This window comes from Schistosoma haematobium, chromosome ZW (assembly GCF_000699445.3).
Source record: "Schistosoma haematobium chromosome ZW, whole genome shotgun sequence".
NCBI lineage: Eukaryota > Metazoa > Platyhelminthes > Trematoda > Strigeidida > Schistosomatidae > Schistosoma > Schistosoma haematobium.
This window is the reverse complement of record NC_067195.1, coordinates 27,070,765-27,095,874: the sequence shown is the minus strand read 5'-3', so window position 1 is coordinate 27,095,874 and position 25,110 is coordinate 27,070,765. Positions and strand designations below refer to the sequence as shown.

At 37.1% G+C, this 25,110-nt stretch overlaps 1 protein-coding gene across 3 annotated transcripts in view; it reads right to left on the bottom strand.

Moving 5' to 3' along the window:
• Nucleotides 1-2,060: 2,060 nt before the first annotated feature.
• Nucleotides 2,061-25,110, bottom strand: part of PITRM1_1 (Presequence protease, mitochondrial) — a 39,391-nt gene continuing 16,341 nt past the window's right edge. The window contains exons 10-22 of one of the 3 annotated variants that reach the window (XM_051210871.1): nt 20,471-20,716; nt 18,282-18,513; nt 17,488-17,626; nt 16,557-16,670; nt 14,187-14,319; nt 13,641-13,942; nt 12,499-12,709; nt 11,546-11,782; nt 11,386-11,439; nt 8,038-8,106; nt 6,977-7,091; nt 4,906-5,504; nt 2,061-4,867 (exon numbers count right to left, since the gene is read on the bottom strand). In XM_051210871.1, coding sequence (XP_051070889.1) covers nt 5,226-5,504; nt 6,977-7,091; nt 8,038-8,106; nt 11,386-11,439; nt 11,546-11,782; nt 12,499-12,709; nt 13,641-13,942; nt 14,187-14,319; nt 16,557-16,670; nt 17,488-17,626; nt 18,282-18,513; nt 20,471-20,716 — 2,131 coding nt within the window. In that variant the 3' untranslated portion in view covers nt 2,061-4,867; nt 4,906-5,225. Of the gene's footprint in view, nt 24,432-25,110 lie in introns of those variants that run through there. The other 2 variants (XM_051210872.1, XM_051210873.1) reach the window with 2 other exon arrangements.

The following is a 25,110-nucleotide window of genomic DNA, read 5'->3' as shown; positions in this document are numbered from 1 at the left end:
AGAAACTTGGTTAGTCAATGACTGAGACATTACTCCTGAATTATCCGGAAACCATTACCTCAGGAGTGACGGACACAGATGTAGAAAAGGAGGTGGCGTCCTGTTATATATAGACAATAATATAAATATCCGCTCCTCTACTAGCGAATCCTATGATAGCGGTACTTGTGAAGTCATTGACTGTAAATCGGTTATTGGACGTAGTACACATATGCTAGGTGTCATCTATCGCAGCCCAATCTGCTTAGCTGATGACTTTATTGTAGAGCACATTCATTTTTGGAGTGCAAATAACAGATGCTTGATAATAGGATACTTTAATGCATCTGATATTAGTTGGACTGAGATGACCACGGAAGGATCTATAAACTCCTTTGATAGTAGGTTCCTGACAACAATAATGGAGCATGCATTAGTGCAGCATGTATCCAAACCCATACGTTTTGGTCTTAACCAAGGTTCTTCTCTGTTGGACTTGGTAATCACTCATGAGACTGAGGATATTGTCGACCTAAATATTCTTCCACCGTTAGTGAATAGCGACCACGCTGTTTTGTCATTCGCGTTTAGAACTAGGGACATGTTATACGACCAGGTTACACCTCGCCCAAATGTATGGAAAGCTAACATATCAGCCATTCAGGAATGCGCTGCTAAGACAGATTGGTTTGTAGTTACTAGCTTATCAGTTGATAAGCATGATCTGCATTTAAAGGTAAAATTAGTCTAGTTACGTCCTCGTTCATACCATACCTGGTACCGCGAAGACCGACTAACAGTCCACCATGGATATCTAAATCAGTCAGGAAACTTCTTAGGAAAAAGAAGAAACACTGGAATATGTTCATCTCTACTGGCTTAGAACAATACAGATCCGGTTATTGTAAGATCAGGAATACCTGTAAAGCGTTAATAAGTAAGACTAGACTATCATACGAAAAACAGTTGGTTAGGGATTCTAGATATAGTCCGAAACGGTTATTCACGTATATAAAAGGCGAACTCAAAGAAGCGATGGAATTCCATCACTTTTGATACAAGAAAATCCGTTAATCTTGACAGAAAATGATGCCAAAAAGGCTGAAGCTTTATCGGAATATTTTAGTAAAGTATTTTCTATCGGTAATGAGAAACGACCAACGATTCATCGTGACCGTGACGGCTCGCTGATGGACCCTATAATCATTGAGAAAGGTACTGTTTTAAGGCTACTTCAGCATCTCAAACCTGATAAATCCAGTGGTCCCGATGATATTCATCCTAGGATTATGAAAGCCATATCAGATGAAATTGCTGAACCATTAGCGATACTATTCGACATGTCTCTGAGACAGTCCAGACATCCTAGAGACTGGAAAGACGCCATAATAAGTCCGGTGTATAAGGCTGGGAGTAGGGATTTAGTTAGTAACTATAGACCCGTTAGCTTAACTAGTGCAGTTGTAAAACTGATGGAGAAAATCATTCGGATAGCTGTTATAAACTATGTTGAAGGGCAAAATCTTTTCTCCAGGGCACAACATGGTTTTTGGAAAGGCCTATCTTGCTTGACAAATCTTCTCATTGCACAAGAAGATTGGGCTGCGGCGAAGGATCGAAATGCCCCTGTGGATGTGATTTTCATAGATCTAAGTAAAGCCTTTGATAAGCTTTCCCACTCTGGTCTTAAATTCAAACTGGACCGTTTTGGAATCTATTATACAGTCGTCGATCGGATAGGTAACTTTATCCATGACAGGAGACAAAGGGTAAGGGTTAATGGGGCTCTCTCCTCGTGGGTACCTGTAAAATGTGGGGTTCCCCAAGGTACAATCCTAGGTCCTCTTCTCTTTTTACTTTATGTAAATGAATTGCCAACTGTAGCAAAATCATCCGTTCTTTTCTTCGCTGATGACATAAAGATTTGGAGACCCATACATAGTATGTCGGATAGAATAGTATTACAGGACGATCTTAGCTCATTGGTGGCATGGTTAGACAGGTGGTCACTAGAAGTAAATCCTAATAAGAGTGTAGTGATGCAGTTAAATAACTCTGGTCGTTTACGCCTGGAGTTCCGTTTCTCGCACCGAGTAGTGAATCACTGGAATTCTCTACCTTCTGTTAATATATTCAAAACGAGATTGGACCTCCACAGTATTACAAACTGCAAGGATTAATATAGGTCAATAGACCTCCTATCCTTATTACTGAAGACTGATACGGGCCAACCTCCAAATGACCAGCATGGAGATGATGGTTTGTCGCTGTTATTACGATAATTCTGCGTGCTGGAACCTTGTTAGACTTTTCTCTCGACTGCATCGACGTAAGGGAAACAGTTACTGTTCTCTACCATGCTTCAAGTTCACTAACCTTTGGCATTCGGTAGTTACTTCCTGCAGAGTCATGTTGGAGCAGTGTTCCAGCTTGCTTAGGATTCTTGTTCGGATGTCAGCATTTGCGGGTGAACGCAGGCTACCGACAAATACTAGGCATTTAAACTGGTCTTCAGTCATGGAAGACAACTGGAACCTCTCACACTCTTAGTTCACAATTCCTGCATGTTTCACCCAGTCATCTCCTGGTTCTTTCGTTATCTTCAAGCACTGGTAACGGATATGAAATATAGATGATTGTTCTCCAAAGATTTGAGACGGTTTTAACTGTTTCATCAAAACTAAGGTCTTGTGGGTTCTTCGGGAGAATGAAGTTACTATAGCGTCCATGTTCCATCGTCTCAAGTTTACTTAGAAGTATTCTGACTTTTGAGGCGCCATCAACTCTGCAGAGATCAATATAGAACAAATCTTCATATTTCTTAAACCAAGAATCAAAAGTTACACCTGCTGTACCGTCGAAATTAAATTCATGAATGGCATTAATGATTGGTCAATGAGAAGACGGAGTTTATCTGAGAAATGTGATGTATTTGCGCTATACATTTCGAACAATATGGTCACACATATACTTGTTAGGGCATTCTTAATTGAAAATTAATAAAGGTCAATTAAATGAAAGTTCAAGTAAAATAACAAAGGGGAGAGAAAGAATAAGAACTTATCGCGTTATCCTAGGCCATAGAATGATTTAAGGATTACTAAGGTAAACTCAAGGTTACAACAAATTGTTTTTGTATATATAAGGGAGGTTTAAATTTACAAATAGCCAAGGCTTCAATAAACTTAAGAATTCGTCCTTGACAATTTCTATACAACGTCCTAAAAGCTGTATTAATGTCAATTTTGTGCCCCGTTTCAATTACATGTTTCGCTATCGATGAACCTGGTTTTCCACCTCCCACATTGATCGAATCATTTGACACACATTGATTTTGAAGCCATCTAGGCACATGTTCATTGACCCTTGATTGCATTGTTCGATTACTCCTCCCTATGTGTGTGTCCACACAAACACGTAAATACAATGGGATGTGATGTAATCATGGGCTGACTTTTCAATCACAACATACTGAGCAGCATAATAGGCATTCTCGATGGCTGCTTTCAATCTCTGTCTTAAAACTATGCTGTTGGATTCGCCTCTATATGGTAGATTGATATAAACTTTTTTCTTTGGAACTAAATAAACAAGAGGTCTTGGCCTTAACTGACTTTTGCACCTATTAAGAAACTTTAGTGGATAACCATTTGCTACTGTGTCAGTCAGTAACTTTTCATCTTTTTCCACCGTGTCAGAAGTACAAATTCATTGAGTCCTCTTAAAGAGACACTTACCCAGGCCTCGCTTGTATTGCAATGGACAAAAACTATGGAAATTTAAGTATTGTCCCGACCAGGTTGGTTTCCTATACACAGACCGTCTAATAGTGTCATCATCCCTTTGACTTAAAAGTATGTCTAAAAAGGCCAACTAGCCATTACTTTCTGATTCATATGTCATCACAGTATCGTCTTGAACACCACTGAGTTTATCCAATAATAGGTAAACATCAAAATCACATATAATTAGAATATCGTCCATGTATCTTCTATATAGAGTTGCCTCACTAATAAGCTCGCACGTCATATTTTCCACATATGACACTATACTTCAAATGTTCATTTTTGTACAGAAAAACACAGGTATTTATAGACGTTAACATTTGTTAAATCAACATTATATTTTGGCCAATCCGCTAAGACATATTATGCTACTGACCAATAGTAGCACGCCACGTTGTGATATTCTAGAAGCTCCATCATGCTCTGAATGGCTAGGACTCTTCGGCTCCTTTAGGGCCTCTGGAAGCTGCGTTGCAGTTCTCGGAAAGCCGACTCAACAGAAGGAAGTACGTACTCGTGGTGTAGATCTACATTTTGAAGAAAGATTTTTCGAGTGTAAGGATGCCAATATGGTACACTAGCTACTTAATTTCAATTGTTTTACCAAATGAACTTTATTTCCTATTATATACTACACCTTTTTATTTATTCATTAGATTTTACTTCTTTATCCTCGTTTATTTCTTTACAGTATTATCTCTTTAGTTGTGCGATGTAGATTTCTTTGGTTCCCAGTTGTACCTGAATTAATGTTTAACAGGCAATTGTACAAACAATCCTAAACCAACGAGCAATTGATAAACTTTTTTCCAGACCTTACTTTTAGCTTAAGTGTCAGTTAACTTGACTATAAACATGTAAAACCGGAAACTAAGAGATTTCTGATTAGTTTGAATGATAAATACGAACTTGGGTATCCGTGTGGTAAATTTTTTGCACTGTTGTAATGACATTAAAATATATACCGAAGCATAAAGACCGTTACCTAACATTTATAAATGGATAATTGCATACATCTAGTTGGATGAAGTAAAAAAATATGCGAGATTTTCGAAACAATATCTAGACTAGACAGTTATTTAGAAAGATCCCATTCTGCATGGCTAAAACTAATAATGAACATATTTAAAATGCATCTTACTTCTAGTCAACAGTGCAACTCCTTTCGCCAACGATAATGACTACGGCTATACTCCATAGATTTCAAAATCTAGAAAATTACCCTCAATTAATATTAAATATGAATAATAAGTGTGACTCGCAGCATAAAAATTCTATACAATTGTAAACTTTATATGAGAGAAGACATAATGTTAACATACGACAGAAAACTAGTGACATATTTCTTCAAGTACAATGTATGAAATTGAGAGTCATCTTCTAAAGTGATCTCATACATAAGTTTTGTAAAGACAATACCAAATTAAATTAATGAGTTGCATTACAGATGTAGTAGTAAATCTAAATCATCATTATTACACGTTCCCATATAATTTTGGAATCCTGACCGAAAGTATCTTGAATCCAGTCCGGACTACTCTGTGGGCCTATGACCACACGACCCACATTATGAAAATCTGACGTATCAGATAATTTTTGTACCATTTTTCCAGAGATATCCTTTATTCTTGATGCGTCAACAGAGAAAACTTGGTTTCTGTGTGACTGTCTCAAATCATCACTGATCCCATTCAAAAAACGGGTTAGACCGCGGGAACCCGCTGAAACAGGATAGTCCAACTAAAAACAAAAAATCAATGGGAATAAAAATATAAACGAAAGAAAATTATAGTTTACTAGTATTAACTCAATAGAAGGATAGAATAAAACTTCAACATAATAGTAATAATAAAAACAATCATGAGGATTTACTAGGATTAATGCTTCGAGAAATGATAATAGTTCAAATCTCGATCAGATTTTGATCGACAGTCTTAAAACTTGTTGACAAATCATACGTCAACTTGGTAGGGAGAACATGACTGATTGGGCAGATTACCGTAAACACCCAAGAGGCCCTATGAATTAACCTTGTACAGTTTCACTGTACTAGATTTATTGCATGTTAACAATACACCTTTTACCGAAGCTCTGCATGCCCAAATTTTTGTGATTTGATTGAAGAAATGTTAGAACATTCCCTATTTTCGGATAAGCCATTCTGGTATTTCATTACACGTAGATTAACTTCTCCACGACTAACTAGATGCATGAACTTTCGAACTATTACCAAGACTGTTTTCATGTTGCTATTCGCAGGAGAACTAAATCCCAGACCACAATTTGTCCAAGGAATAGAAGACGAACTTTATATCAAGGAGTACAAGAGTTTGTTGACCTAGATAATAAATCTGCTGGTGTTTAAGAATAAATGATCAAACACCAGACTGCTTTTCACGAGTTTTTCACAATCTGTGGACTATGAAAAAGGCCCACATTTGGGGTAGGATTAGAAGCAAAATAAAACAGGTTTCGTGTAGTCGAATATGATGATGGCTTCATTTTAGGGCAATCGAGCGCTTCTGTACGTCAAATCTGAAACAATGCAAGATGTTTCCTGACTAAGAATTCACTTCAGACATTGATAAATTTCAAGGGTAAACAGCCTAGAATTGGCGATATTCAACTCTTCAGAAGCGCTTCTGTACGTCAAATCTGAAACAATGCAAGGTGTTTCCTGACTAAGAATTCACATCAGACATTGATAAATTTCAAGGGTAAGCAGCCTAGAATTGGCGATATTCAACTCTTCAGAAGCTGTAGTTTCTTACCAATCTTCATTTCATTTCGTGGATATAAATCTACCGGTAAAAGGGATAAGGAGGTTTTGATCAATGTTACTGAGGCAACAGATCGATTGAACCATTATCTAGTTCTCTCCAGAAGCCTATATATTTGCTGGACACCTTTTAACCAATCATTACCTACAGTAACTACTAAAAATCCTCAAATTGGCATCCATATGAATTTTTATAATATTTGGATGAACTAACAATTGAGTATTTATTCTATTTTAGTAGTAACGACATATATGAACTTTAGAATACAGCCTCATTTACAGTACTTCTTTTTTACTTGTTCAAATCTTAAATGAATAAGTATGCTAAAAGTTCAGAAGTTAAAGAAGTCCAATGCTTGATTAAAACCCAATCCTGAATGTGCAAAGCATGAAAGTTATGCAAAATATGATAACTGCCAACAATCTTACTTACTTCTTGGAAAACAGAAAGTTTAGCTTCTTTAATATCTTGATCTTGAAATTCTCTGGAGCTGGCCCATTTTATAGCATTTTCAAAACTACTTAGCGTTTTGAGAGGATAAGGATCACTTAACAAAATACAGTACACAAATTGATTTCTTAATAAGAACGATTACAAAATACATTTACCGTGAATAAAACTTAAAATACAAGTTAATTAAGACATTATACATAAGTATGGTAACCAAATCAAGCTAACAGTAGTACTTCTAAGGAATGAGTAACCACGAAATCACAAAAACGCGACTATAGTCAGAAAAATGAAGTCTCATGCTCGCTCGCATAATAGACGCGTGAAGAAAAAAAGTTCTGCTTAAAGCGCCCGTCTGTTTGTCATCATGTTTTAACTAACATAAACTTACACACTAACATAGTAAATAAATTTGGTGAGACCATAATTTATGAATGACCTTTGAGCAACGCTAAAATGACTTTGAAAATGTCCACCTACTGACTAGGACTAAATGACGGTTATAAAGTAGTTTGAGGAATTAGAATTACGATTTGCAGTTTATGTTTAGGGTTAGGAATTAGATTAAGGGTTTTCATCAGGAACTGACATCAGACATAATGCCGAAATAGTATTTAGTCAAATAAGTGGATGGATTTCGCGCTAAAATCCGAGACCTGTTATCTTAAATCTAATTGGTTCGTCAATAAAATATAGTCTCGTCAACAAAACCGTTAGTATTGAGAACAATTGAATTCATGTATCTGTGCCATATAAAGAGAAGTTAGTTTATCCTACCAGAATATCTTATTCTCATAACGAAATTCCTAAACAGATGTTTCATTGAACGGATCTATCAAATTTAACCAGAATGATTTTCCGACAACTTTTTTGTCGATTCACCGAGAATTCCTGAAATCAACTGCTTCGAGTCCATCAGTGAGAAAATCCAAATCACTTCGTATTTTGGATTAATGAAACCGCAAAAAACTCCAAAGCAGTTCAGTAATTTACATAAAATGGGAAGAATAAAAATATTTAATGACCAACGAAATGCAGCTTACCGATAGGAGTAAAACAAGAAAGCTTCCGGTTTGGCAATAGCTCCCCCACCATAAGCACCACCTTTTTCCCTATAAAATTTAGTAAAAATTCAATCAATGGAAAAGGAAGAAAATAAACCGAAATATCTAAAATAAACTAGTTGGCATTACCATTACAATAAACAAAGGAAAATAATCTCAATTTGAAAGAATTGTCATATCACTTGATAACAAAAAGCTTTTCATGGGAAATTGCACAATTCGGAAGGAAAACCGCAAGAAATAAATTGGATTAGTAACCCAACGGTGCGACAGATAATTCACAGCAAAATTGGTAGTATAAAGTAAAAGCACACATCCATTCGGTGTCAGTGGATTACAGGTATGATCTGTTGGAACTAGGTCTGTAACTATGGAACCATCGTGGTGGGCAAAAATCGCTACCGTGACGACCCATTTGAGGTTGGAGCACTTGATCCATTAGGTCTTACTATCTCTAATCAGGTAAGTCAATTGGGTAGAGGCAAGACTAAGAGTAGGTACTGGGTCAAAGAACAAAGTCGTACTGCTAACTGTATAGAGATGCGGAAACAATAAGGTGTTTTCTTCAGACAACCAGCACTTGCAACGACGCCGCCTTTTCACAACGGAAGGAGAGAGTTGGAAAATGGTCAGTACTACAAAATAGCTAACTTGACACCTCTCTCCAAAGACTTAACACCGACTGATTCTGACAACCCTCAATATCAACTTTTTTGTTTCCTAACACTCATTCTATTCTTACTACAAACCTTTTTCGTATGACTTCTTTTTACCTCAAGCTAAAAATTGAAGTGTTATCTCTGGTCTACTGAGATTGCGCTGCAAAATTCATGTTCGAGCTTTTAATGTTCAAACCTTATATCAATCCATACAATAGAGTTTATTAAGTAGGAATTCAGAACCTCATGTCACTGACATAAGCCGTGCCTCCGAAACTCATATGCAAGATCCAAGTGTAATAATTCACTTAATCGTACCTATTCCATATAGAGGACTAGGATGGTTTATGCTTAGTATTTTGGCCGACATGATGAATAATTACGTGGAGTCGCTGGCGTAGGCGAAGTTTATTTTGGTAAACAGTTACTTGTATAGTGTTCGACTAAACAGAACAGTAATAACTCGAAAGGATAAGGACGCACGCTCAGTTAGTCAGTCAGCTACAACGTAGGACCAGGCACATATATGCATCGGTCCAAGTTGCCATACCGCATTAGCACAGCAAGATGAACACCGGATTCATAGAAGTAGTTAATTCAATGGTGGTAATATATAAAACAAAAATTGCATATAAGGATATAGTACAGGAAGAAAGAATTAGTACGTAGAAAGATATGAAGCGATTTTAATCTCATAGTTTAAGGGAAGACAGAGAGTGTATACACCCACGCCATCGTGATCGGTTCTGAGCCACGCACGCTATTACATATTCACAGTCTGCTTCATATCCCACTAACTTCAAGTCAGATGAAAAGAAGCTACTCGATATATAAAAGAATTAAGTGTCTAGATGTAGAAATCGTGGCAGTTAATTTTGATCCGTAAGTAGATAGGCTAAACCAACCTTAAAAGCAATTAATTTAATCAGTCAGAGTCCCAGTTCAAAATTAATCATAAACCGACAAAAACCCTACTAACGGTCATGAGCGGTGGTAAGAAATGAAAGCGAAAAATACGGGAAAGTTAGTGGTGATCAGTAACAAACAAGGTAACTGTTAAGAATATGATGGGACCACTAAATGTTCTTAACTCAAGGGACTAGAGGGATGGGTGAAATCGTAGGATACACTGGGTTCCCAAGTCAATCAAAAAACCACCTTTACTGAAATCTGTTTCTCTCAAAACTTCAATTTAGCGTTTATCACGCCAAAGTTTCCTATGTTCATTTCTCACTATTCTCGGTGCAATATTTTGATCCCCTTGAGTAACAATACATGTTTGGAACGCGTTTTACTCCCTCTAAATGCAATATTAGCTTCAAAACTTATCTCTATCGGCTAGGTCGATCATAGGAAGCGCAGATAACTACATCAACCGCTTTACTTATCTTGGAAGTTTCATCATCGGTACGCATTCAAAAAACTCAGTTTGTGTGAGCGACATGCCCGTCTTCCAACAAAAGGGTGAGTAAACTGGGCAACAGTTTGTTTTGCATTGCTCTGTTCCCATGATGCTGTCTACAAAACTAGAAGGCATAGGTAGGCTACTTATTTTTAATATGAGTTTCTTCGAAACATTGTTTGCGTTTCGTGTAATGATCGAGTGATCAATGAGATTAGGCATAGAGTACGTGGCAAAGATAGCATATCAGTTGTTGAGGTTAACTTAGTCGACTGAGGGAGTTAGGACATTTGTCACGTATACACAAGCAATGCGTACTTCGACGGACAATATTTGCCAGTGCATAAACAGGTTGGGAGAACGTTAAGATCAACCAAACCAAAATACGGTTCCAGTCTATGAAGTTACTCACAGTTGGTGTGAGCGATGTTGGTAGATGCAGACTACCACCTAACTGACGTCCTCGCGATAAACACAATGAGTGGAAGGAAACGTTTATAGATGTCTCAGAGTCGGACTCTAGATTTTGCGTTTCAGTGCTTCTTCACACACCCCTTTTAATTCCATTTTCTCGAATCACATTCTTTATATGCGTAGCATTTACTATTCATTACCGATGATACTATACTACTAGTTTGACATTCATACTCACAATTTCATGTTGCTATGCTGATGAACATTTGCTTGTAACTGAATGACTGATTCTGCTGAAAAATTCATTAGTCTTAGTTTATACAACAGAAACAATTACGTAACAAGAAAGTAGGGATGAAGTAGATACTTTTATGATGGAGTTTTGTTCTTGACTTCTACCTGAAGTTTGCTCTGATGATGAACGATGAAAGCTTCACGACTAAACCATTCAGCTCAGAGAAAAAAACTCCATCAAAATCATCCATCTGAGCTACAAATCCCCACCATCTCAAAATGAAGTAAAAACACAAATGTGTGAGATGAAACATAGAGAATGCATATATTGTTTTAATTGATCGTAATCAGGCGCTTGGCTATACTAAGTCTGGTAAGATGAAAGATTTCAATTTGATCTTAAAGTGAAAATATTCCTGAGCCAATCTCCTAATTATGAAGTACGTATACATGTGAATCCATTCGAATAAGAAAATTTGGGAGATATATAAAAACGTCTAAAACTGCGTCCATATTTCTAAACTCTAGTGATACATTACAGCCTCCAAAAGAACACAAATACTTCGTAAAAATGAGAAAGTATGTGCTTTAAAATAACCAACAGTACACAAAACTCACCTTATTTCACGATGTAGGTACTTAAACGACAGTAAATGAGCCAAGACACGATAACTACAGAAACAGAGGGAAAAGAACTGTGAGATTAGGTGACTACTGAATTTTGGTATAAACATTTAAAGAAATAAAAATCGACTTAAAACTGCTAGTTTTTTCCTACCTTGCATAATCTTCAGAGTCATAACTTGGAGCTTCAATAGCCTTAGCAACATAGTGCACTGTATACGGCATTGCAAAAAATGTATTCCGAGAAATATTTGGAAAAAAATCTGGATTTTGAGAGTCTTCAATCAATAAACTGTTCGACACTTTTGGTGATTGTGATAAATCATTTAAAAATCCATCAAGGTACTTTAATCCTGACATTAAACCATCAGCTTCCCCATGAAGACTGAATCTAAAATTCGACAAAAGGATACCAAGACACTGATATATAAACGCGTAACTTATATTTCAATACAATGGGAAACAGTAATTTAAAATTATATTATTCGTATCGATTTTCGTCTACAGTATGTACGAACTTAAAATAATGTTCATGCAAAAACACACCGGAAGAATTTAGTATAATTCACGAGATTTACTATTTCAAAAACTAGTTTTTATAACAGTAAATTCAATGTCCTTAGAACTACAGTAATTTATGAGATAAAAGATTATCTTCCTGGCAAACGACAATCAATTTGACCTCCAGTGTAAAAAATACTCGATGTGTAAACAATAGAAAGGAAGTTATGGTAGCTAAGATAGTTTAACAGACAATCAGAAATCACAAAACCTTCATTTCACTAGTATGAAATGAACAGAACCTGAGAAATCTCTTTAAGTGTAAATAAACATAATGATATAGAACTGGATCTAATTAAACAATTAGATCCAATAAAAATGAACAAGTACAGGTTATTATGTATAAACTAATGTATTTATGTATTACGTTTCATAATAATCCAGGATCAAAGTGAGTTTGAACAAAAATAAATTTAATTTCAGAACATATTATAAGCACTCATGATTGATTATTAACATAACTATTGGTCTCTCAAACAAGTGATTTCTACAAAACAGAAAACTTAAATGAAAAATGACTGTTCTTCAACTTATACATGAACTTACTTCAGTCTTTTATGTGAAGTAATATAACTCCAAATAGCCTTCATACGTTCAGTAATGTTTGAAAGAACATCACTTCGTTTGTCACTTTCTAGTCCGATTTCGCCGGCAATATGTTGCATGATTCTAGCTTGCTCAATTCCTGACCAGAGTTCATGAGTAAGCCGAGTTGACGAAAGACTGGCAGCTGCGCGACACATCGCGAATTCATGGGCTTACAAAAAATACATGTACTAGAATAATTGTAGCTATAAAAATGTCAATACAATACTGATCATTGTAAAATATTGTCGGAGTTTTGATTTTCTAAACATTTCAAACTCGGTAAATTCTGTAGCTCAGCATACGGCGAAGAATAACACGAACGTAAGCAGAATTTGAACTGATATCATCACTTAAAAAATTGAAAAACTCTTTTTTTTAAAAAAGCTGTAGACAACTTTTTGGACAATTATGAGTGAGAACGAAGGAAACGGGAGTTAATTTAACCACGAAAACTTGTTAGATATATCTTTCGTTAACGCCGTATCAACATATTGTTAATCGTTGATCTATAACCTAAATTATAGTGTTGATGTGATGTGGCAAATTGGACCGATACACCAGGTTTTATGTTGCTTCTGACTGACTGAATTCGAGAACATATGTAATCCATTTACTGAGAACTTACATGAAATTCTTATCATTAATCCTGAATAATCAAAGTCAATCACATTTAGTTATAGTGAATTAACAATAAATAAGCGAAAACTACCTATAACTAGAAAATTACATGAAAATATTTATTTTCAGTAGTTTTTCGTCAGGTTTACAATTATAAATATTTGAGTTAGATCATATCAATCTTGTAGATTATTCGGAATAGAAAGATATTTCTCCCTTCTGTACATTTAACTGTTAATTGTTGAGACTGGATATTTATCGTCGAAATTGACTTTCTTGGTATTCATAAAACTTCTAAATGCTATGTCGGGATGTTCGCAATGAATCTGTAACTTTCCTAGAGTACATGTAATTGTGGTCACACTGAAGTAAAGCTTTGCGTCGCAATAACTTATCGTTTCCATTAATGTTGCTAACAATAACAAAAACTCAAAGAAATAGTTTATAACCTAAATTGAGGAATTTATAACGCTATTATTTACCTGAATCTGAAATTGCATTAGCTGACCATTCACCTGCAGCTGACATTTGAATCAGAGTTGATAAACGCTCCTGATCGGACCAATCTGGGGAACGGAAAAGTTTTGACCAAAGTTCAAAGAAATTAGGTATTTTTGATTCAAGACAATAACTGGACAAATGAATTTGTCGAGATGCAGACGAAAATTCAGTTTTTGAACAAGACGGTATTTTAGGTGTGACAAAAGGAGAAGCATCGAAACCACCTGTATGTAGTTCGATTGCTTGGCTCATTTCTGAGTAAGACATTCCATCCGCTCCCAATCTAAAAAGCAGATTACGTACAGCAGGCTATACAGCTTTGGTAATACGACAATTTAGGGACAATCTCAATTAAAAGAAAAGCTGAGTAATTTAAAACACGTTAGGGTTTTAGTTGAAACTTCCAACTAGTGAGTTTTAGCTAAACAGATTTTTTAAATGTTTTACCGAAGTAAAGATTCATACACTGAAGCCCAAGAAAAAACACTTGCATATATTGATATAATACTTTAGGCAACAAAATATACCTGGTAAACAACGAACAAAACAGTGGAACGTAAGATAATAGTTCACAAGGCAAATCCTTCAAATCAGCCAAAGCATGGAAATAAACTAAACCATTAGTTGCTGCTTCGTTCAACTGGACAGGAAAATCTGATGCTAAATATTACAAAAATAGACAGGAAATTTTATGAGGGCAGGAAATACATTTTTCATACACAAACATCACATTAAATAACGAAATTTCATGCATTTTATTCGCTGACGAAATAATAGTTGGAGCAGTAAATGATTTAGTAGAAACAGAGCAAACTCGTAGTTATAAATTCCGACTACTATAAACGGGAGTAGTGATTATATTTTAAAAAGATTACACATTCAGAGCGAAATATTTGTAAAAATAGTAACTGAAAAGTCTGAAACAACATGAGTAAAATCCCGTTTTATCTTAGAGTGCTTCTGGGATTTAAGGGCTGCTCGACACATCTTGAATACCTACACTAAAAATAAATATTTATTTCCAAAAGACCTGAGTAAGAAAACTTGATTGGGACTGATGATTTTGTCAACGTACGCTCCTGTATATAAACCCCAGAGTTAGCTACATACTTTCCAAACATCATACTCAGAACCCAAAATACATGAGACAAGGAGAGATTGAATATTTTTAATACTGCGATTGGTAATAAAAATCGCTGGAGATTTTCTTTACACCTTGAAAGTTATTTAGTACCCCAAACATTCCAGTAGAGTAAAGAGCATAACTTCATTTTCTGAAGTTAAATTGATGACGAGTAAACTGATTTATTATATCCGGCTATTTTCCTAACTTTAACCTCAGTACTTCTCGCAAAATTGTTTCACAGTACCCAAGTATTGCTCAGAAAATATCTTTGATAAGGAAACTGCAGCCTATTCATGTCTTCTACTTTCGTAGAACAAGATTAACACCAATAAAGTAATGCGGTGTGAACCCCTGCATAATTTATGTAGTCTCTTGTTGGAAGATGGACATGTCATATGTAATAACTCAGTCAGTCAGTAACAACGTAGAACTTCGTACGTACGTACATCAATTCGAGTTGCCACACTACACTAGCACAGAGATACACTTGTCGATTCAAATCCCATAGTGGTAGAGGTAGTAACAGTATAAGCAGTAATCGGAAAGATTAGGGTTTGAAGATGTTATTTAAAGAGTATAATCCAGTGAAATAAATTTGGGAAGAGAAAAAAAGAGACAAGGAAGAATCAGGAGATTAGAATTTGGGAGAACACAAAGAGTGGATGCACCTGCGCCATTGCAAACGATTCTGAGCCTTGTTATTCAGGGTCTCTAACCATCAGTTGCTATCATCTCGCGGTCCCCAGCCAGGTAGTCTACATCTGCCAACGCGACTCAGTCCACTTATCAGTGACTTCATGGATTTGTGCATGTTTTGGTCTGGCCACCCCTAGCTTTCTTCCAATTTACTTCTATACCGTGAAACACCACACGTCGAGGAAGTCGGTCGTTGGGCATACGTAACACATGTCCGAGCCATCTCAACTGATCAAGTTTCACCACTTCATCAATCGGTTTGCCATCCTTACCTAGTACCCGTTTCCTAACAACTGCGTTACTTACTCGATGGTCCCAGGATATACGAGCAATGTTTCGAAGACACCTATGATCAAATACTAGTAACCTACGAATATCCTCTACTCTTACCGACCACGTTTCACTGCCATAAAGTAGGACGGAACGGACTGCTGCGCAGCAAACACGTCCTTTGGTTGGTAGACGGATATCTAGCCTATGCCATAAATGACGCAAGTTGGCAAAAGCTAGTCGAGCCTTCTGTATCCGTGCTGAGATCTCGTCACACACCAGACCACAGGGGCTGATGAGACTCCCAAGATAAGTGAAGCGGTCGACACGCCCAACTACTTCACTCCCTATCATTAGTTTGGGTGTCGATGCATTTCGAGGGGAGGGGAAATCGCATCCCGAACATGCTTGTATTGTTACTTATAGTGTTCAGAAGACTGGATTTTGTCAGCGTCTTCACCAAATAAAACTATGCCATCGGCATATTCTAGGTCAAAAAGTGAATCTCCCGGTAGAAGTTCAACCCCTGGAAATTTAGCCGAGAAAAGTGTCATCTCTAAAAGCACGTCAACGACAAAGTTAAACAAGAATGGAGAGAGTGGGATACGTGGTAAGACCACCAAGATAAGTGAACAGATCGATACAGTCAACCCATTCGCCCGTTGTAACCAACCAGTAGATTGAATTATATCAGCATCTTCGCCACACAGAACTATGTTATCTGCCACAAAATTGCAAGACAGCAACAATTTTATTTTCAAATTTCCTGGATATTGAATAGAATATAAATTGATTAATCACTTACTTTGAGTGAGTGTAAACGGTTCTGGTCTGCATTCCAAAGGTACGTCGAAAATGTCGAGGCACGGTAAACATGAAACATCTTCTTCTTGATTTTGTTTTTCAAGGAGTTGACGAGCTATTTTTCAAATAAAAATTATAAGTAGGATCATAGTGTTATACAGATATCGAAGTACTATACTAAGACGAATTGATCGTTTAGTGCTTCCTGGTTTACAGTAGTGTTCTAAGGTCGATCTAAGATAATAAAACTACAAAATTCTATAATTTTTACAACCCCCTATTGTTAGTTTAAAATTATTGTACACACCTATTCATGCACTCAGTTTAAAGACACGTATCCAAATTAATATTTGTTGAATACAGGGTGCGAGAGACACTACACAAGTAACCTTAGACTATATTTGTTACTCAGTTATACACAATGTGGAACCTATGATAAGTTGCATTTGTTTTGAAAAAGTTAAATAACTGTGTTTAAAAGTATCTATACCGGTAAAAAAAAGTTTGTTTACACGAACTAGTAAAAATAAGTAAGTACTAATCAATGAACCGATGGTTAATTTACTGTGTATACCACTAGACACAAATAGTATAGCGGTTTGTCGCTATTTAAATGATATGGGAACATTCGATCATACTACTAATAACGGCATAAAATTATACAGGTAGCACTTGTCAATGGGAAGGATTGGATCACAGGACAACAAATACCTCGATGAAAAGTACTAAGTTTAAACACATAGAGATGAATAAATAAAATAGCAAGAGAAATCGACAAAAACTGAATTGAAAGACCTCCATGAAACAACACTTCAACAAAGATTTGAAGAAAGAACTTTCTGATAATTTCAAATGGCCATTTTGAACCTTGATACCATAGTGCCTGAAGCACTGAGGTAATAATAATCAGAAAACTGAAAAACATGTCTTACCCTTCAGTGCTAATTTTTCCCTTTCCAATGGTGTTATGTTCTTTGTCAAACGATCCAAATGTTCTTCATCCTTCTTGGCTTCTATGGACTTCCAGTTTGGATCAGGACGCATTACAGTTGTCAGTTTGTGTTTGTTATCCTAGGTGTAGCATTAACACCCGATTACGATATATGCAAAAAATAATCACTAAAACAATATTGGTAAAAATTAAAAAGTCAATAACTCCCTTTATTCCGATCACCGAAAAAATATCGTGTGAAACACTTATGGATCACACGCATGATATTTATCTTTTTGTTAGACGACATTTCAAAATACAGGGTAATCAAATCATGGTACAAAATGATTCCACTTTTTGCGCCAAACAGTATCATGGTTGAAAAATCATGAGCTTTGAAACTTTTTCATCCTTTGGTGCTATCGTTAAAGATCGTTCAACCTACAATAAAAATAATAGGTCCGGCTTCACACTACTACCCATTTCATCCATACATTACTTAAAATGACATTGGCTGCAAAACATATATCACCAGAAGTATGAGGTTTCCTCATATCGAGATAACATGACTAAAGATAACAATTAAAAATACAATAACGTAGGCAGTAAGAAATAATACACAGGAAAACATAAAGGAAACTTCCGAGCAAATGACCCTTGGGATTAGACAAATATCCCTACATCTACAGCTTTCCAGTGCAAAAAACATCCAAGAGACCTTGGGTAAGATTTTCGCATGAGATTAAACTAGATGAAAGACGGTATGCATGAATACAGTAAACACATTACGCATACTAGAAAGAATTGTTGAACAAAATTTTGAAGTATAGCCGGATCTTTGGTCCATTCCTGTCGAAACCGATCCACATTAGCTCCAATTTTCAGGAACTCATTCAAATCAACGCCATGATTAACAGCGTTGGATAGGTTTAGAATAAGATTTAAACCAAAACGAGCCGACTCATGACGAATTTCCAGTTCGTACTGATGAAGAGTAGCCTCAACTTCTTCGATTGGAAAGCCGTCCCTATACGAGTAAAAGATAATTTTTAATCATTAACACTTCGATAGGGTATGATAAATAATCGTTATTTAAATGTGTAAAGTAACATCATAAGCTGATCTTGTCATCGAATTCAACGACGGCCTTGTATAATCTTTCCTGTTAAAAAGTTTTTCAGTCTTCTAGAATGATATCTCCCAAACCTATGAGTAGTTTGTTAGCGTTTTTTGATGGGCAATACTTATTTGGATGTTTGTGAAGACCCTTACAACCCAAACTGAAATTTTAAAAAATCCGGAATTGAAATTTAAGATTGTAACCCTACACATCGATTTCTAGTTTTCGAAGCAAAAACAGCCCTGTACACTAAAAATATTATTAAGAAGCAGAGCTTCACTGAAAGATTTTGAAAAAAAAACTTAAATTACATGTGCATGACAATTTCAATAAATGAAGATGCATAACATCTTTAATAAAAGATACAATCTAGATAAAAATACAGCCGAAAAACATTTCTCTCGGTCTACAGTGCCCATCTCACTTTCATGGAGAATGTAGGAGAAAGTGACAGGTTTTCATTTTTGCCTATGACAAGACACTGGATTGCACAATCTCTGGGAAACAAATTGAATGACAGATTGGAGACAGATATACAGATGCCACACCTATGTAGATTTCATCTATACTTCTGCCTTTTTAAATGAATTTATTTTATTCTCGACCTAATCCTGACTGCGATGAGATAATTGGTTATGTTTTACCATCTATATCTTCCTACCTAAAACTGATCGATCGAATAATTTCATAATATCTGATAAGTTCTCCCTCTTCATTGAGAAGGGTCAGCGGCAGGTTGTCTTGGTCTTATAATGCTACTTCATTAAGTAGGTGAATAGTCAGCAATCAAGGGTCATAGGATCACTTCAAAGATAAGTGAAGTTGTCGACTTGTTGACGCAGACGAGTCCTGAAGAAACAACTTGCATTTAGAGGGAGAGAAACTCATCCCAGACATGCTGGCATTGTTGCTCAGTGCTACCAAAATATGGCATTTTATCAGCGTCTTCATCAAACAAGACTGTCATCTGTGTATTCTAAGTCGATGAGTGAACATCGTAATAGGAGACTAATCCCCAAAAATTCAGTCGATGAGAAAGTTATTTCCGGCAGGAAGTTTATGGTGGGATTGAACAAAAATCGAGATAATGGACAGCCTTGCCGGATACCACTTGAAGGTGCAAAATCAGATGACAGTTCGCCATAATCTCTGACTAGACTGGTGGTGTTTGAGTGAAGAGCTCCCACTAGGTTTATGTACTCCTGAGGTACACCTTCAATGACAGACACTGCCACAGAACCTCCCGGTCAACAGAGTCAAATGCTGCTTTTTAGTCAAGAAAAAACTATCATTGTCGGACGCCGATAAGCATTCCTGTGTTCTAAAACCTGACGAATGGTAAATATGTGGTCGATGCAGCCACGACCACTTTTAAAACCAGCCCTAAAGTGAATGTCCAAGATGAAAATCAAACACCAATTATGCATGTCAGTCTTATGTATCTATTTTCACGGATTTTAGATATCTTTTTGAGATTACTTAAACATTATGATAGGCAAATATATGTGACTGTATTTGGAGAAAAGTGATGGAGAGAACAGGGTAGTAGGTTTAAATGTCACATCTAGCATGTACACATTAGCTTAGTAATGGATGTTATCATAGCTATTTTTGTGCTGTGTATATGGTCAGGACAAGCGGTAGGTCAAAAACGTTAGTAAACAATTGTGACATAATTTACTACTCATGTATGCATTACTTTGGTCAAAATTCATCTTCCCAAATAACTACATACTTTATAGTACTGACAAAAAAGTAGACAGGAGTCAGATGAATAAATGAGTGGTTCATTTACAACAAACAAGTTTGTTTCTAAAATGACATAAAAATAAATGGAAAGTTCTAAACGGATGGTAAATCTTACCGAACGACTTCGGATAATATATCATTGATTATATGGGGAAAGTTTTCCAGATCATTTGCACGAACACCTTGTACCCCGACATGAAAACTTGTAGTGCGAGTTCCACGATCGATTCCGCTGACACTGTCGATCCAGTCTAGACCATATCCTGACTCAATTAAACCACGATACAAAGGTGTATTATCACCATTTAGTAACAAATTACAAACTATTCCAAGCACAAAATTTTTGTAAACATCGCAAATACTGAAATAAAAGCAGAATAGGAATTAATTGTTATCAAACTAATGGAATATACGATTTAAAAACTGGGGAACGATTAGATGCTTAACCTTTCAGTTATTTCACACTACCTAGTTGGGGTTCATACAACTACCGGTTGAATAGGTTGTGTGAAACGGCTAAGGATCAATCCAAGAAGGGTAGATGCACTCACTTTCTTTTAGATTCCTAATTTCAAAATAGTTTCATGCTTTTCTTTTTATTCCACGAACCCATTATTTCCTCTCTAATCAGATCGTTTATACTTATTTTTTACTAATACTACTACTACTGTTACAACTATTGCTCCGTTATTTATCTTGATAAAGTTATATAACTGTGCGAATATGGTGTACCAACTTGGATCAATTCACATATGTATCTGGCCTCAAGTTGGAAATGACTAAATGACTGGTAAACATTCCCGTTAAATTATTATGCACATGTTTATATGCTAGTTCACGAAGCCAAACTAGCATAGTAGGTCATCCACATGAGAAAAATCGTTATTTTTGAAACCGTTAAAAAACCTAACATATGTTTTTCAATCTTATATGAATCAGGATCGGAATTTGAATAAACTAAACACATTTTGTTTAATGTAAGCCTATTTCAAACTGAATTTTGAGTATATATTACGAAATGACTGTAATTACATAACTGATTGTAGTTTGTAAACCCCGGAAAAATATTTTTGTCAGCTCGTTTCAATCACACTAATAAAGCTAACAGCAAACTAGACAGCTTCCTCGATTATGTTAATTGAGCTTTTACTATTTGCATAACTAAAATAATAGATAATATTGCAGAATCTGAGTTACAGCGATTATATGCTACCTAGTAGTTTTGGATGTAAATAAACTATTTTATTCACTCAGAGTAGTTACCTTTTTAAAGGAATTAAAATTTCAAACGATACTAAGACAGTACAAATATTAATGAGCATTTATATGCTTCATATGGGAGCAGTAACTCCGCCTGGAGTCCCTCCGGGGGCTACTGCCGGTCCCAAGCCCGGATAAAGGAGGAGGGTGGGGCATGGGGTTAGCGTCCCCATCCCGTAGAAAACTAACTCGCTAAAAAAAACGCTAACCAGAAAAAATTATTCAAACCTTTTAAACTTTGCCCTGGGAGTCAGAAGGTCTTCATTTAGAAGAACTATGACGCCTCATGATGAAAGCCGAATTCCTTCGGAAGTTACGAGGCCGATGCCCCTTCTGACAAACAGAGCAACCATTTATTTAGATACATGGAATGTTCGTACAATGTCGGACATCGGGAGAGCCTTCCAAATTGCTGCAGAAATGAGAAGATACAACCTAGAGGTACTTGGGATCAGTGAAACACATTGGACACAAGTTGGACAACAACGACTAACTTCGGGAGAGCTCCTGTTATACTCCGGCCATGAAGAAGAAAATGCACCACATACACAAGGAGTTGCACTGATGCTGTCTAAACAAGCGCAAAATGCGCTTATAGGATGGGAATCTCATGGACCAAGGATCATCAAAGCCTCCTTCAGAACAAGGAAAGAGGGTATTTCAATGAACATCATCCAATGCTATGCGCCTACCAACGACTACAATGAAGACGCTAAAGATCAATTCTACAATAGGCTGCAGTCAATCGTCGAGAAGTGCCCAACAAAGGGCCTGACCATTCTGATGGGAGACCTAAACACCAAGGTTGGAACGGACAACACTGGATATGAAGACATCATGGGACGACACGGACTGGGAGAAAGGGACGAAAATGGTGAGAGATTTGCAAATCTATGTGCCTTCAATAAGCTGGTCATAGGCGGCACCATATTCCCACATAAACGCATACACAAAACCACATGGACTTCACCGGATCACACTACACAGAACCAAATCGACCATATTTGCATCAACAAAACGTTCAGGAGGACTATAGAGGACGTGAGAACCAAGAGAGGAGCTGATATAGCATCAGATCATCACTTGCTGGTCGCCAAGATGAAATTGAAACTCAAGAAACACTGGACAAGGGGGCGGACAATATCACAAAAGTTCAATACGGCCTTTCTTCAGGATACTAACAAACTCAACAAATTCAAGATAGTCCTCAGCAACAAGTTCCAGGCCTTTCATGATCTACTCAATGGAGAAGGAACTACTGTGAAGAGCAACTGGAAGGGGATCAAAGAGGCAATAACTTCAACATGTCATGAGGTCCTGGGTTACAAGAAGCACCATCAGAATGAATGGATCACTGTTGATACACTGGAGAAGATTCAAGAAAGGAGGAACCTGAAGTTAGCTATCAATACCAGCCGAACAAAGCAGAGAAAGCCAAAGCACAAGCTGAATACATAGAAATAAACAAGCAAGTGAAGAGGAGCATCAGAACCGACAGACGTAAATATGTGGAAGATTTAGCAACGGCGGCGGAAAAGGCTGCAAGAGAAGGAAACATGAGACAATTGTATGACACGACAAAGACACTCTCTGGAAATCGCCATAAACCAGAACGACCAGTGAAAAGCAAGGAAGGCGAGGTAATCACCAACATTGAAGTGCAACAAAACAGGTGGGTAGAACACTTCAAAGAACTCTTGAATCGACCAGCTCCACTGAACCCACCCAACATCGAAGCAGCACCCACGGACCTTCCAATCGATGTTGGCCAACCAACAATTGAAGAAATCAGCTTGGCCATCAGACAAACCAAGAGTGGCAAAGCAGCAGGACCAGACAACATTCCAGCAGAGGAACTAAAAGCAGACGTAGCGGCAACTGCAAGGATACTCCACATTCTCTTCGATAAGATTTGGGATGAAGAACAAGTACCAAAAGACTGGAAAGAAGGACTTCTGATCAAAATACCGAGGAAAGGCGATCTCAGCAACTATGATAACTACAGTGGCATCACTCTTCTCTCAATACCGGAAAAATTCTTCAACAGGGTATTGTTAAACAGGATGAAGGACTGCGTAGACCCCCAAATTCGTGACCAACAGGCAGGATTCCGTAAGGATAGATCGTGTACAGACCAAATCGCAACTCTACGGATCATTGTGGAACAATCAATTGAATGGAATTCATCAATCTACATCAACTTCATTGACTACAAAAAGGCATTTGATAGCGTGGACAGAACAACACTATGGAAACTTCTTCGACACAACGGCGTGCCTCAAAAGATAGTCAATATCATACAGAACTCATATGATGGATTACACTGCAAAATTGTGCATGGAGGACAGTTGACAAAGTCGTTCGAAGTGAAGACCGGTGTTAGGCAAGGTTGCTTACTCTCACCCTTTCTCTTTCTCCTGCTGATCGACTGCATCATGAAGACGTCAACGTCTGAAGGGAAGCGCGGGATACAATGGACGTCTAAGATGCAGTTGGATGATCTAGACTTCGCAGATGATCTGGCCCTTCTATCCCAAACGCAACAACAGATGCAGGAGAAGACGAACAGTGTGGCAACAGCCTCGGCAGCAGTGGGTCTCAATATACATAAGGGAAAAGCAAGATTCTCCAATACAACACAGCATGCACCAATCCAGTCACAATTGACGGAGAAGATTTAGAAGATGTAAAAACCTTTACGTATTTGGGCAGCATAATTGATGAACATGGTGGATCTGATGCACATGTGAAGGCGCGGATCGGCAAAGCAAGAGCAGCATATTTACAACTGAGGAACATCTGGAACTCAAAGCAACTGTCAACCAACACCAAGGTCAGGATTTTCAATACAAATGTCAAGACAGTTCTACTGTATGGGGCAGAAACCTGGAGAACTACGAAAGCCATCATCCAGAAAATACAGGTGTTTATTAACAATTGTCTACGCAAAATACTTCAGATCCATTGGCCGGACACTATTAGCAACAACGTACTGTGGGAGAGAACAAACCAGATCCCAGCGGAGGAAGAAATCAGGAAGAAGCGCTGGAAGTGGACAGGACACACATTGAGGAAAGCACCCAACTGCGTCACAAGACAAGCCCTCACATGGAATCCCGAAGGTCAAAGGAAAAGAGGAAGACCAAAGAACACATTACGCCGAGAAATGGAGATAGACATGAGAAAAATGAACAAGAATTGGATGGAACTAGAAAAGAAGGCCCAGGACAGAGTGGATTGGAGAATGCTGGTCAGCGGCCTATGCTCCATTGGGAGTAACAGGCGTAAGTAAGTAAGTATATGCGAGCAGTAACAGGAGACAAACTCATTGATATTCTCAGTATGGTATATGGTTTTTAGTGATTACTAGTAGACAGTTCTGAGCCTATGTTTCAAGTTTGGTCAGACTCATCAGCAAAGTCTATCTATCATTCACTGTAGATCACAGTCACTACTTAGGCTGCTACCAAAGTGAACGATTAGTTACAGATTTTT